The sequence below is a fragment of the Engystomops pustulosus genome, chromosome 3, assembly GCF_040894005.1.
Source record: "Engystomops pustulosus chromosome 3, aEngPut4.maternal, whole genome shotgun sequence".
In the NCBI taxonomy this organism is placed as follows: domain Eukaryota; kingdom Metazoa; phylum Chordata; class Amphibia; order Anura; family Leptodactylidae; genus Engystomops; species Engystomops pustulosus.
In genome coordinates, this window is record NC_092413.1 from 59,999,878 (window position 1) to 60,015,272 (window position 15,395).

A 15,395-nucleotide genomic window follows, 5' to 3' on the forward strand; every position below is an offset into this window, starting at 1 on the left:
CCAGATTGTATTTTTTTTTTTTTTGTACTTTAAAAGGAACAGTGCTCAGGTAATCCCAGCCCCCTCATTGACACGGGTGCGGTCACGGGTACGGTTTTCAACACAAGCCTTCCCTTTTGCGACTGCACTGCGTTTCAAAACAAATTGCGGACAGAACGGGTGACCGCAACCTAATACTTCCATACTGTGGGAGCTGCCGCACCCATTCTCTGCATTGCTGAGGGTAACATTCTCGTTATATGGGAGGGGGAGGTTGATACAGAGCCAACCCAAGATCTTTTTACTTTAGGGTCGGGGGAGACTATCTTGCTCTTCTGCATGTCTCAGACAAATAACATTTTTATTGGGGGAGGCACAGCAGATCTGACAGTATGTGTTATAAGAGAGATATAGCAGAGCGGTGTGTTATATGTGTATGTGATAGTAGTCATGTGTAATATGCATCTCATGGATCTCATCTCTGATCTGTCTTTTCCTGTATGAGAGCTACTAGTGTACGTTCAGAAGCTAAAGTGTATATAAACCTGCACCCTGATAATCTAACCACATAGCTCACAGAACTACAGGGATCATAATGTGTTTGCATAGAGAGTACACACCCACACTAGGGAATTTTGCACTGACCATCACTGAGTTACAGGAGAAAAAACAGCAATAAAATAGTAAAGTAAGGTGTTAAAAATTAATCTTAATTGTGTAAACATCTCTAGTGGATTAAAATTTGAGAATTTTCTTTCATGGACAAATCCCTTTAAGAGAAAACTGATGTGCTCTAACACTAGCATACAAAACCTCAGCTACATTGTATCTTTATTTTTTTTGAATAACAATTTTGAAACTATTTTCCTGCAGGTCATACATTATTAAAAATATAATTAAACGTGGAATGAAAAATGAGCAATATAATGTGAAGATTATTTATTTCCAGGGATGCCTGTATAACACATTGAGCCTCCAGGATTGCATTTGTTTCCATACTTAACAGGATTTCAATAGTTTGAGGTTATTGAGTAAATCATTCAAACATATAAAATCCAGAGAAATGACCGAGAAAACTTGAAATTTACAGTATTGGCCATTAGTGGATCTTTCCTACTGCACTATCCATGCTACTGTTGTTTTGAATAGTTTGAGGGGGGAAGTTAATAGAACGGGGTGATATGTAGGGGGTTTCTATTAACAGAACTTCCAAAACCGCTGAAATTTAATGGTCCCTAAAATAATTGATTCTAAAATTTCTTAAAAATATTGGAGAATGCTGTTCGATTTGTGATCTTTCTAGCATCATAATAAAATAAAAGGACACTTCTAAAATGACGCCAACACAAAGCTGAGATATGGTAAATGTTAGTTAGTAGCTAATTTGGGTAGTGAGACTTTCACTTTGAAAAAGTTTGAAAAAAGCAAAATTTTTCAAAATGTAAATGTTAAATATAATCAACCAAACATTCCCACTATATTGAAGTGCAAAATGTAACAGAAAAGACACTTGGGTCAGTTAAAGCCAAAAGTATAACCGGATAAAGTGACACATGGTGGTTTTTGAAAAATAGGCCTTAGTCATCAAAGCGCAAATGAGCTTTGGATTGTATTGGAAAGGATTGGAAGGTGGGGGACAGTATGATATGCTTTGGTAGGGAGTTACAGAATCTGGGGGATACACAGGAGAACATCGGAGAGTGACGTGGAAGGTCTTGTGAGTAACAGGGATTACACACAACATATATTTGTGGATAGCCTTCTAAAATTAAGGTCTTATTTTTCTTTATGGCAAGTACTTAACACTTTGTAGTAATATTTTCTGTACAATACAGCACAGGCAATGTCAACCATCCTGTCAGCCAAAAATAAGGATTGGGGGGGGGGGGGCGCAAATTAGAGGAAATAAATAGACAGTTTCTGTTCTTTGAAACAGCACAAGCTTTGTACTTATGTAAATGAGAGAACTACAGTCTAGCGGGATATGTGAACCATAATGAGGAAGGCTTTTACCATCTTAGACTTTGTTATAAGGCTCGGTCACAAGTTCTGCTTAAAATCAAACCATGAAAAAGTTCTGCATAAAGAGCATTCGCCCATTCCACCACCAGAAGCTATACTATCTACCACCAAGAGAGCTGTACTTCAGCTCATGACATGCTCGGAAGCAGGTGCCTTTCTCTTTAAACTTTGGTTTAATTACAGCAAATCCCAAAATAGCATATTTTTTTGTAGCCAACAGACAAAGCAGCCATTAGACAGTTATGCACACATACCATGGGCTACAAACTATGGACCTGTAGATTGTTGTTTGTGGCACGTGTCATTGCCGTGTGATTTGCACCCTGGATAATAGAAGGAAAGGACTGCCCTAGGCATAAACTCAACACAGACAAATAAAACCCTCTCAAGTGATTCCTTGTTTGCGCCCGGCTTTATCTTTAGTGGGCCGCACATTCGGTTGATGCTCAAGGTCGTGCAAACCATGGACATAAGCATGAGCTCAAGATGGCTTTTCTCAGGTCACGAACAATGCATCCACCTTCCCTTGTTTGTGGCATGTGTGTCATGCTGCTCCCATATAGCAGGTCCGATTAGAAGGCAGTGAGTTTTGCGACTCATGCAGTCAGTTCACACATGAGGTTGTGGAAACTAATACCATAGAAATGCAATTGTTTGTGTGTTATCTGCTGAACGAGAGGATAGCACACAGGCAACAGTAACATTTGTGTCCGGGAGCCTTAGACTAACATATAGAGTAACGGTAATGTAGAGACCATGAATCATTTTTAAGTGCTGTGTTGTGGGGAATATTGTGAACATTCTGCTTAGTTTGTTAAAAACAGGCTCAAGTCCCTCCTTAGTTACTCATTAAGAAAAGGGCAGATTGCATTATTTATACAGGGTATACACTGCTTTATAAACAGGAAGACTGAAAAAAAAAATTGGTACGCAGGCTGTATAGCATGTGTCTACGCAGGCTGTATAGCATGTGTCTACGCAGGCTGTATAGCATGTGTCTACGCAGGCTGTATAGCATGTGTCTACGCAGGCTGTATAGCATGTGTCTACGCAGGCTGTATGACAGTTTAGAGATAGACAGAATGTGTAACTAGCTGCTTTTTTAAATAAACAACTACAGTATAACGGTGCACTTGGATCAGCTACTTAAGAGTAACACGAAAAGAAAAGATCCCGACACTCTTAATATACCTTGGTTGCTTGAATCTTGTTTATTTCCACACAGCAGACATGGAAAATAGGATATGCTTTGGCTGGCAATGTTTGCCATGTGCAAATAAATCAAAATTCTAGCAACAAAATCTAAAATGAGTTGCAGATATAGTTGCGATTCTTTTTTATATCCAGGCTTCCTTCATGAAGGTCCTCTATCCTTCTCCAATACTTTTCCCAATGAAAATTAAATAGGTCTTGAAAGTACCTATCCCCACCCTGATTCTCAAAGCAAGCAGGATTGGCATTGTGAAAGGTAAGATATTTCCTCTATTTATTATGTTTCTATAGTAACATCAGATCCAGCTTAGCTATTCTTAGTTGTGAGACATTTTCACTCATTTCAATAACATATGGCCACATAAAGAGCAATATTGGAAATGAGAACAAATTAAGGAAATATGAACAAAAAAATAATGGACTACTTTCTGTAAAATTTCTCTTTTAATTTCTTAAAAAAAAAAAAAAAAAAACATTTAGCGCCTTTCACTATTTTCATATACATGTATTTATTGCAATCTCGAGGCAGAAATCAGGGAACACATTTCAGTTGATATGGCTAGCATCAAGTACATGGGGTGGGAGCAAGAAATAGACAAGCAGGTACCATGGCAAAAGGCTGCTGCAGATAGGTCTTCTATATCACCACAAGTGCTTTATTCACATTAATTCACCTAAATGAGACGATGCTGCAACACCTTTGACAGCCACTACTAGGACGCAATGTAAGCAATGAAGAGCTCCCTGTGCTGGCGAACATTTCAGTTCCCTTAAACGGCTTATGGAGCGGAGTGCTAGGAGCTGCACCTCCAATTAGATACCAATGGGTTTCATTTTTAAAGGCAATAATGTAATGAATTTTTAAAGGCTATATTTTAATTCCATTCCAATTTTTTTGAGAAGCTAAAAGCTGGGAAACATTTCATTCAGTTTCTACAAAATACTAATACTAAGTTCACACTACCGTGGGCATATCTGTTCTTTATCTCCGTCTAAAAAAAAAAAAAAGAAAAAAAACTGATGATAAAGAAAGGTAGATAAACTGGCAGTAACTGATGACATAGTGTCTGTTTATTTAACTGATACCCTGACGTTTCCTGGTTGAAAAACAAAAAAAAAAAAACTCATTAAGTGGCAGTATCTGTTTTTTTTTTTTTTTAAAGAATCAGTTATTTTATTAAACCTTTTCACTTTCAATATATCAATCTATAGCTACTATATCTGTCCATTTATCTCTCATAATAGTTGCCATGTATGATGTCTAAAATTTTACCTACCTATCGATCTTGATACCTTTTCTATCTACCTAAACATCTATCTAGCTTTTCTATTTATCTACCTATTCACCTGTTGCTCTCTCATTTCTAATTACCCATCTACCTATTGATCTCTTATTTCTATTTGCCTACCTATCTTTCTATAGCTCACATTTATCCATAATCTATCCATCTTTTTTTTTTATTTATAAAAGGTGGTTTCCTACTTAAGGACACCCAACTTACAGAGGACCCTTAGTTAAAGACGGACCCCTCTTCTTCTATAATGAAGCTTTACTGATAATCCTTGGTCCCATTACAGCAAAAAATTTTGAAACTCCAATTGTTTCTGGGGTAAAAAAACTTTTTGCCTGGAACTACAACTATAAAATATATAGTTTCGAGTTACATACCAATTCAACTTAAGAACAAACCAACTGAACCTATCTTGTACTGAAGCCGGGGAATGCCTGTATATCTAATATTAACTATCAATTAACTATTTCTGTCCATCTAAAAAGAAATTTAAAAACTGACTTTATATGTCCCATTGACTTTAATGTGAACTTGGTGCCAAACTGACCACACCGGATGACATTATCAGTTTTCAACAAGTTTTTTTTTACTGCAAGCACAGTCTTTTGTTCTGTGAAAAAAAACTGAAGAATAATGGATCACTGCACAACTGATGACAAAAATTTACATTGATTTCAATGGGATTTGAAACTGATCCGTTCTCTTACAGTTTTTTACTTTTCTAGACTGATACTAGAAGCGGAAAGCACAAATGTAGTGTGAACTGAGCCCAAGAGTGTCGAAAATGAGAAACACAGGCAAAGACACAATGTCACAGAAAGAAGATTTTCCTTTCAAGTCTTCACCTTATATAACAGCAAAGCATGGGAGAAATGGAAATGTACACAAAAACAGAGGAATAAAAACAAAAAAAACTATGAAAAACACCAAGATCTTATATTCAAGCAAATACAGTGTAGAGGTCGGACATGAGCGGAATTAGATGACTAAGGATAGCGGAGGAATTAGATGATGTTTTCATTTCTACCATTTTGGGGACTGTATGACCAATAGATTAATTAAAATTTGCATGTTTTGCAAAATGTGCTAAAAAATGTGTTTTGCCCATTTGGGTGCTATTTTCCATTATGAACCACTGTGAATATTAGTTTATAGATTTTAATAGATCTGGACTTTTGGGACACTGCAATAACCAACATGTTTATGACTTGAATGGTTTAGGTTAAAAAGCATTACAAAAAAAATAAATAAATAAATAAACACACAAGCCTAGACAAACAATTCTCACAAAGGAGTAGAAAAAAATGCAAGTAAAGAAAATTAAAAATGTTTGCCGTTTCATCAGTAGTTCTATCAGTTACATGAAGCCACAAACGAGGGTAGTTAAAAATATAGAATAGATGCTAATATTTCCATTAAACCATCGCTTTTGGCAGCGATGACCGATGCAAAAACAAAAAAAAAAATCAATCAACTGGTGATGAGTGAACTGACCCCATTATGAATTTTGTTACTTAAGACAGCAAATTTAACTTAATGTTTAAAAAAAAAAAAATAAAATCACCATCCCAATTCCTGACAGCGCAGAGAGCGATTATTGCTGAGCCCTGAACTTACTTCTACCTCGCTCAGAGGGCAAGTAAAACAATAGACTGCATGCTTTTCACCAATGCAGACAATAGACGGTGATGTAATATCTTGGAAGGGAAATATTTACAGAGAGTTCACCTAATAATGACTCTTTTCTATGTGCATTTTAGCTTTGTGTTGTAGTCTCAGATGAAAACTGCACATGCAGAGTGGATTGGTGGGGGATAAGACACGGTAGATTTAAGGGATCCATGAGGTTATACTGGACATATTACACAGTATATACTACCATATAATAATAATTCTTTATATAGCCCACACAGATATGGCAACAAGTATCGAGCAAGCACCAAGATTCCCAAACAGTTTTACACATAACCTGTACAGTAAATTACAGGTGTAAATCTGGGCTTATAGTCCAGAGGTCAGTCACAATAAAAGACTGAGGGCCTCCCTTATATGAGCGGGAGCGCTTTGAGACTACTTAAAATGATCAAGGTAGTAAGACAGACGTGTTTTGATTCAGTATAGAGTGCATACAGTAAGCCTTTACAATGAGGTACTCCGGATGGTTGATAAGATCGCTGGTATATCCTGCCAAACTAGACCCTAAAATATAATATGTAAAAATACAATATACGAAATGAGGCAGAAATATTATCCACTGACGCATATTTACATTTTCTGAACATTTGTAATAAATCGTAGTAAATTGTAATAGACTTCATGATCTGTAAAGCACTGCAGAATATTATAAAGGTGCATTGTCAGACACCATGAAGAAGACCGCCACTACACAGGAAGGAAGTGGGGACCTTCCTTTCTTATAATGAAGCCGGAATTCCCAAAAATATGACAGCAACAATGATCCCATGTACAAATGAGGATGGAAAGGTATCCCTATGATAGATAGTAAAGAACACCACCTCATTGACATTTAAAGGGAACCTGTCATCAGAAATTGGCTTAATAAACCACTAGCAGTATGTTATCAAGCAGCTTCTAGATGAGGTTTCCTTCATGGCCTGGTGTGGTTGCATCATCCAGAAAATCCACTTTGAATTGAGATGCAAATTGGTATTATGAAGTCAAGGAGGCAGTGTGTGACACTAGCCAAGCTTTCCTTGTCTTGGAACATCCCCATTAACTGTAATTATGGTGCTGCATCCAGGGACATCATCAACCAGATCTCCTGAAGTCCAGCACATAATGTCAATCACATGGGAGGAGGTGTTCAGAGGCAGGGAAGCTTGACTTCAGTGTTAAACTTCAAAGTTGATTTCCTGGATGATGCCATCAAACTGGGCCATGACAGAATCATGATCTAGAAGCGGTTCTGCTGCTTGACAATCTATTGTTAAAGGGGTTATCCGGGTTTAAAAATCTTTTTATGGCAGGGCTGGGGAGGGATAGTTAAACATAATAAACATGGACTTACCTCCTCCGCCGCCGCCGATGTCCCGCGCCGCGGTCACTTCGATCCGTGCCCCTGTAAAAAACAGGGGCACGGAAGCCGCGCACAGGGAGCTTCCGGTCCGCGTTGTGGACGGCTCCTCCCATCCGTCCCTATCTCTCAGCGTTGTAAGCGCTGGGAGATGGTGCTCATGGGAGCATCCGGCCGGCCGGAAGCTCCCTGTGCGCCGGTGTAATGAAACCGGCGCACGGAGAAGACGGGCCGCGGCGCGGGACATCGGCAGCACCGGATGAGGTAAGTACATGTTTATTATGTTTAAATAGCCCTTCCCAGCCCGGCCATAAAAAAATGTTTAAACCCGGATAACCCCTTTAATGGTTTATTAGGCCAATTTTTGATGATGGATTCCCTTTATGATAAATACAGAAGTATCCTAGACTATGGAGGCAGACACTCGCTGTAGCCAATATATTATGACCACATATTATACATGCCTGTATGTGGCACATCAACAGCTTTTCTATGCATTATTTGTGTATGATCTGTAACATATTCTACAGTGAAATCTCCCTTCTGTTTTGTTGCCACAAAATTCCTGACAAGCAGCACAGTCTTGTCATCTCATGAATAAATTATGACCTCAAAAGGAAGGCGAAAACCCTAAGTAAAAATGAGCAGCTACAGAAAGCAATGGAGAATTCTACAGCGTGTGTACCCTGTGCCTGAAGCTACACCCGCCACGCCACATGCAAACAGGTGGTAGTATGACAGGACAGCATAGCTTCCTCTACCAAGCCAGCATACTGGATTCAAAATCTAACCAGCAAGGAAACAGACCCCAGACCTATGCCACTCCACAGGACACCCAGTTGGCACAGATGTATGAAACGTGTACTGCCACTGTCTATCAGCATGAACACTCATAAAAGATATCACAGATTGTACACAAAGTGAGAAGGCGGGGAGGGATACATGTAAATACAGGCAGTCCCCTACTTAGGAACACTCGACTTACACACAACCCCTAGTTACAAACGGACCTCTAGATATTGGTAATTTATTGTACTTTAGTCCTAGGCTACAATGATCAGCTGTAACAGTTATCACAGGTGTCTGTAATGAAGCTTTAGTGTTAATCCTGGTTCTTATGACAAACCAACATTTTTAAAATCCAATTGTCACAGAGACCAAAAAAGTTCTGGCTGGAGCTACAATGATAAAATACACAGTTCCGACTTGTATGTAACCTGCTTGTATACATATGGAACATAATATAGAACATATATTGATATGTTTGGTGTGCTGTAACCTACAATATCCTTGACCCTAGCGTGACTTATAAGGTTCAAGGGAGCAGAATATACAAGCACGGAAATACAAAGATTCTGCTTATATTCTGTTTTAACTCAACTTACTTTAAGACAGTACTAATGATAGGTTCCTTCTCTGAGCTCACATCATTAATACAGCTCCATACACGGCCAGATGTGTAGCACAGAGAATGGGATCTGATTGGTTACCGGGACATCAGGAAAACTTTGCCCAAACTGGCTTTGACAAAGGCTTTCCCAATTTCCTGATGGACATAATGCTAACTTGAGCAATAATGTGCACAAACTGTGCATTACATAAGGGAATATGGGATCAAAGTTTAGTCCTACACCAGAAGACAGCGGTATCATTAGATCATTGCTTAAAAGGAAACCTCCCATCAGTAATACACTAACAGAGGTATTCCTGATGGTAGCCTCCTTTCTGCCCTACACTGCCTTTACCTACTCTAACCTAAGGATAAATGTAGGACCAATTTGCACCTGGAAAACTGCAGTCATGATACCAAAACTGTTCTTCTAGTGTAGATGTACACTGCATCTTACATGACTAAAAGAAAGCTTAGTGCAGGAGTTATGCACCTGGTACATTTGGCTAAACCACAATGGTAGGATTTATGAACAGGATCAGCATTCTCCCTATGGCATAACTATGGATAACTATGGCAGTAATTCTATGAAAAACTGCTAGCTAATGCAAACTAATTCTATCACTTATTCCTCTGGAAATGGATCAAGGGGTTTGCGTTCACATCTTCCTTTGCATTTCTACTGGGTTGACTATTTCAGCACAATATTCCAAGGGAAAGAACCCTTGGATCAATTAACCAATGAATATTCCAACCGTGGCATTAGGTCATTATTCCAACTTGTCACTATGTTAAAAAAAAAAAAAAAAGTTAAAAGAGGCTGGCCTGGACTTTACATGGCCTAACATGCACATTTAATATGTGATTCAGGCGACAATTGTCAGCACCACACCACATCAGCCATTTAAGCCCTGTAAGCCCTGGGACTCAGAGCAGAAAACAATTGGATGGATATCCCTATGTTTACAGGGTGGTGAAAAAGCCAAGTAGGGGCTAAATAGTGATAGCCTAAAGCCAGCAAATACAAAAATTGTGTATCTTGGGTTTAAAAGGGGTTGTCCCATGAAAATCACTAAAAAGAATTAACAACGCAGGTGCGCCAACTGCATTATTACCTTACGGAATAAATGAGGAACCTATCAAAACCCACATTATGGACAAACATATCAAAGACAAAGCAGATTCACAGTGAATTTCTCTATAACATGCAGCTAGGAGATTGCAATGCTTGGAGGAAATGGTAGATCCTGTTTCCCAAAAAAACACAGTTTCACAAAAAATAAGAGTCTTATCAATTTTTCCTCCCGTGTCTAAATCTTATTTTCAGGAAATGTCTTATTAGAATTAACAAGAATTCTACAATCCTTACAGGCATGTGGAGACTTACAGCCATTGATGCTCCACTAGGAGATTCTGAGAAATATGCAAATATGTTTTACAGGATGGGAAAAGGAAGACATTGCCTCTTTTTGATACCATGAAATGCAGCCCCTTCACACTAAAGATTAAAAGTTCTCCCTACAGAATCTTTGCCAATTAAGGCTGCCTTGTAGGCATGTGGAGACTTCTAGCCATAGATGCTCCACTAGGGGATTGTGGGAAATATGCAAATACATTTTCCAGGATGGGACAAGGTGGCTTTAACAGGAAAAATGTCCGCAAGTATAATGATTTAGATATTCTGGTTTGGATTTAATCCCATAACAGATCACTAAGTTTTTTGAAAGTCCTGCTTCTTGTTTAGGGAACTGCCTTACAATGTAGCAAAAAGAGGCACGGTTTTCCTTGTTCCAGCTGGAAAATACATTTGCATATTTCCCACTACTTGTCCAGGTAGACTACTTGTAGCACATTTGCAGTTATTTTATTACATAAATGAACTACTAATACATGGTCTCGGGAGCTGTAGCAATGACTGTTGTTAGGTCTTAATTTCAGGGGAGGCCTTATTTTTAAACGTAAAAAAAAAAAAAAAACAGTAAAGCCTGTCACACAGAAGGATCATGGACAAAACCCATCAATACCCTAACAGCATGGTTTCTATGCCTTCTACGTTGTGATAGTATGACCTATTTAATTGGTCGATAAAATATATAGATAATGATCTGTGCAAACCTGTATAACACAATGAGCAGTAGCTAAAAAGGACCAAGCCCCCTGCAGGCTTATGAATATGGATCTGGAACATCATATGCCAGGCACTACTCACCAGGTAGATCAGGTTTACATGAATGGTGGAGGTTATGCCATAGGCCAGTGGTGGCGAACCTATGGCACAGGTGCCAGAGGCGGCACTCAGAGGCCTTTCTGTGGGCACCCGGGCCATCGCCCCAGCGCACCAGACAGGACTCAAAGAATCTTCCTGCAGTTCCAAGCAACTTAAATGATCCTGTTTCAGTCATATTTTGATACTTACTTCACTACTTGGGACTGTAGGAAGAGGGAGAATGAATAGACAGGGCCAAATTATCTTTAGAGGAACTGCTGCTGCCCCACAATTCTCTGTGTACAGAGGGACACTGGAAAGAAGATAAAATGATGTAAATTTTCCATCTTCCTACTGTGTTGCTGTCCTTAGAGGCCAATATGATTGAAAGTTGTTGAACAGGGAGCAATAAGTTATTGCTATAATTTTTGATTGGCACCTCGCGATAAATAAAGGGGGTTTAGGGTTGCAGTCTGGGCACTCGGCTGCTAAAAGGTTCGCCATCACTGCCATAGGCTGTAGTCAAAGAAAACCACAGTGAGGCATTTCTACTAAAATGATGTACACCCTGAGGGACCAAACCCTTTAATATAAATCTATAACCAAACCTGAGTCGACCCTAAGGAATATCAGACAATCTATAGTGAATATGTCAAGAACACTTCTGTTTTGCTTCAGTACAGGACCTGTTTTTACTGTACTTTTGTATACTTTAAGCTGTCTGGGCTACACTGCTCCTGTTTTGTGGTTCTGAGACAGCCATATCCCTGAAAGGGTTGTCTCATGGTAAGAAAAACGGGGATAGAACAGCACCACATTCGTCATGGGGGTTGTATTGCAGCTCAGTTCCTATGAAATTAATGTGGTTGAGCTGTAGTACAACCCACTACCTACTTACAAGTACAGTATTAACCAACTAAAACAATGTAATAGACCTAACAGAAACACTTATTATAAAGGAGGTGTTAAAGGATAAAGGATATGTTAACACATATCATGACTTTTGTGGCTGATATGCCTGCTGGGATATGAAAATTCAGATGAAAACTAGAATTCCGAAAGCCTCCAGTGGAAATCAAGCTTTAACACTGTCCTCTACAGAAATGGCTATGTACAGTGCCCCATCAATTCAGAGAAATGACTGTAGCTCAAATGCTTATAGCGACTCCATTCAGCCAGCAGACAGCAATAGCTGCTAAGCTATTGATAGAAGAAAAGTCTTGTTAGGGACCAAATCCTGCACAGGAGACAATGGAAGGCAAGTGGGTTTAAAACATAGTTGTGTGTTGCAAGAAACCAAAACTCTGCAGTGACTAGGAAACAAGCAGCCAGTATCTGACATAGCCACATGATCAGGGATGGACCACACAACACAAACATTGGCATAATCCAAAGAGGTCCCTGTACATGTTGTATGGCCTACAACCTTTACAACCATAGGCATCACTAGGAGTTGAGACAAAAATGTTGGCACCAGCAGAAAATGTCTACGTGACCTGGTTCATCGCTTTACGCCAGGAGGGAATAATTTTACTGAAGGAAAAAGTACCGGCTCATTCCAATACAAAAGCTGCGAGAGATGAGTGATGGATTCCTGTTCTACAGGACACCGGGATAACCATTCACAAATAGAAAATGTACAGAGAAGAGAAGGGGCTCCAAGAGCTGAGCAAGCCTTGACCCTAATCATATCATTAAAGGGGAGGTTCAACTATGACCAGTTTTGCCCTGTAAAGGTATTCAGCAATGTAGATGGAAACACACCTGTAGTTATATGCACTGCAGAGGGAATTACTGCTCTGGAAATACAGATACATACACCTTACATGTGCAAAGTAGTATGATGAACGGTGACAGTGTATACATAGGAGTTATGTCACTGTGCACTATGTAAGATGAGCAGTGAGTGTATATATGAGTGATGTCATTGTACACTATGTATGATGAGCAGGGACAGTATGTATGAGTGATGTCATTGTACACTATGTATGATGAGCAGTGACAGTGTATGTATGAGTGATGTCATTGTACACTATGTATGATGAGCAGGGACAGTATGTATGAGTGTTGTCATTGTGCACTAAGTATGATGAGCAGTAACAGTGTATGTATGAGTGATGTCATTGTACACTATGTATGATGAGCAGGGACAGTATGTATGAGTGATGTCATTGTACACTATGCATAACGAGCAGTGAGTGTATGTATGAGTGTTGTCATTGTACACTATGCATAACGAGCAGTAACAGTGTATGTATGAGTGATGTCATTGTACACTATGCATGACGAGCAGTGAGTGTATGTATGAGTGTTGTCATTGTACACTATGTATGATGAGCAGGGACAGTCTATGTATGAGTGATGTCATTTTGCTCTAAGTATGATGAGCAGTGATAGTGTATGTATGAGTGATGTCATTGTACACTATGCATAACGAGCAGTAACAGTGTATGTATGAGTGTTGTCATTGTACACTATGTATGATGAGCAGGGACAGTCTATGTATGAGTGATGTCATTGCACACCGTGTATGATAAGCAGTGACAGTGTATGTATGATTGATGTAATTGTACAGCATGTATGATGAGCAGTGACAGTGTATATGAGCGATGTCATTGTGCACTAAGTATGATGAGCAGTGACAGTGTGTATATGAGCGATGCCATGTACACTATGTATGATGAGCAGTGACACTGTATATATGAGTGATGTCACTGTACACTATATATGATGAGCAGTGACACTGTATATATGAGTGATGTCACTGTACACTATGTATGATGAGCAGTGACAGTGTATATATGAGTGATGTCACTGTACACTATGTATGATGAGCAGTGACAGTGTATATATGAGTGATGTCACTGTACACTATGTATGATGAGCAGTGACAGTGTATATATGAGTGATGTCACTGTACACTATGTATGATGAGCAGTGACAGTGTATATATGAGTGATGTCACTGTACACTATGTATGATGAGCAGTGACAGTGTATGTATGAGTAGTCTCCCTCCCCTCTCCTGCAATGACAGATCCCAGTTGTTACCTGCAGCTCTGCCCGCTCCACCTCCCATTGCGCTCTCTCCACTTCGAAGCGGGCCCACTCATGCTGTAAGAAATGCAGGATGCCCGGGATGCTGTACTGGGCCCGGCCTGCCGCCCCGGTGCCTCCTCCCGCACTGCCAGCCGCCGAGGCCGAGTCCCCAGGCCCGGCCTCAAAGCCTTTGGCGGCTCCTGGAACCCCCGCACCAGCGGCGGACAGCAGCGAATTGTTATTATTGTTGAAGAAAACGCCGGGCCCCGCCTGCTCGTCCATGGCCGCCCTCGCAGCAGGGGCCGCGGTTACCACCGAGCAACCGCCACCGATCCCTACACAAGAGAATGAGTAGGAAGGGCCGGGGGAAGGGAGGCGTTCACACGGGCGTTAATGCTGCGACTCCGCTACGGCCGCGAAACGTAACATAGGTCCCGTCCACTGCCGCTGTGCAGCCGACAACCCGGGCTCCGCTGCCGCCCACACTCGAAGGAAGAGAAGCTGCTGCCTGGGCGGGTCTCCTGCCTCTCTGACAGCGGCGCCGTGACGTCACGTACGACCACAAGCCGTAAGGTTCGGCACCGCCCTTACCGCCGCTTCTTCCTGGTTAGGGTTTTTTTTTTTTCGCAAAAGCTTTATTAACAAGAACTTTTGTAACAAATTAAACTTTCACGGTCACGCTGTAAACGCCTCGTCTTGTAGGGAAAACGCTGATCAGACGTCCACTGTTAGTACGAGCTATTAGCGGCGCTGTAGGATGATAGGTAGATGTGAGTGACAGACGAAAAAGCTGTGAACTCTGGTCTCAGAGATACGTTGCCGAGAATGTCAATTTTTTCCCAAACTTTTGAATGCAGTGCCCATTGCAGCAGATCACGTGACCCTTATTTGTTCATTATACCTTGTTCACACATTTTGTAAAACACTCCATGAATTTCGACCGATATTTTGTAGTTGTATTTGTTACATGCCTTAGCTGCAATGTACAGTATCATAAAGGAATGTCAGAAGACCAGAATTGTATTCATCCCATAGGGAAACTGATTTGTCACATTACCAAATAATACATAAAATACAATACAATACAATAGTAATACAATGCATCATACTCTAATAATAATACCTATATTTATATAGCGCATATCCCTGGAGGGATCTATGCTGCACCCTCGGCATCGTCTTTGTTCACTTGATAAAGGGGTACCTTTCCACGAAACGCGTT

General features: G+C 40.1%; 1 protein-coding gene across 3 annotated transcripts in view; it reads right to left on the minus strand.

The window, feature by feature from the left end:
• STRN (striatin) overlaps nucleotides 1-14,759 on the minus strand; it is an 83,276-nt gene extending 68,517 nt beyond the window's left edge. Inside the window, exon 1 of one of the 3 annotated variants that reach the window (XM_072140909.1) lies at nucleotides 14,186-14,759. In XM_072140909.1, coding sequence (XP_071997010.1) covers nucleotides 14,186-14,455 — 270 coding nt within the window. In that variant the 5' untranslated portion in view covers nucleotides 14,456-14,759. The remainder of the gene's footprint in view (nucleotides 1-14,185) is intronic. The other 2 variants (XM_072140911.1, XM_072140910.1) reach the window with 2 other exon arrangements.
• Nucleotides 14,760-15,395: the final 636 nt, after the last annotated feature.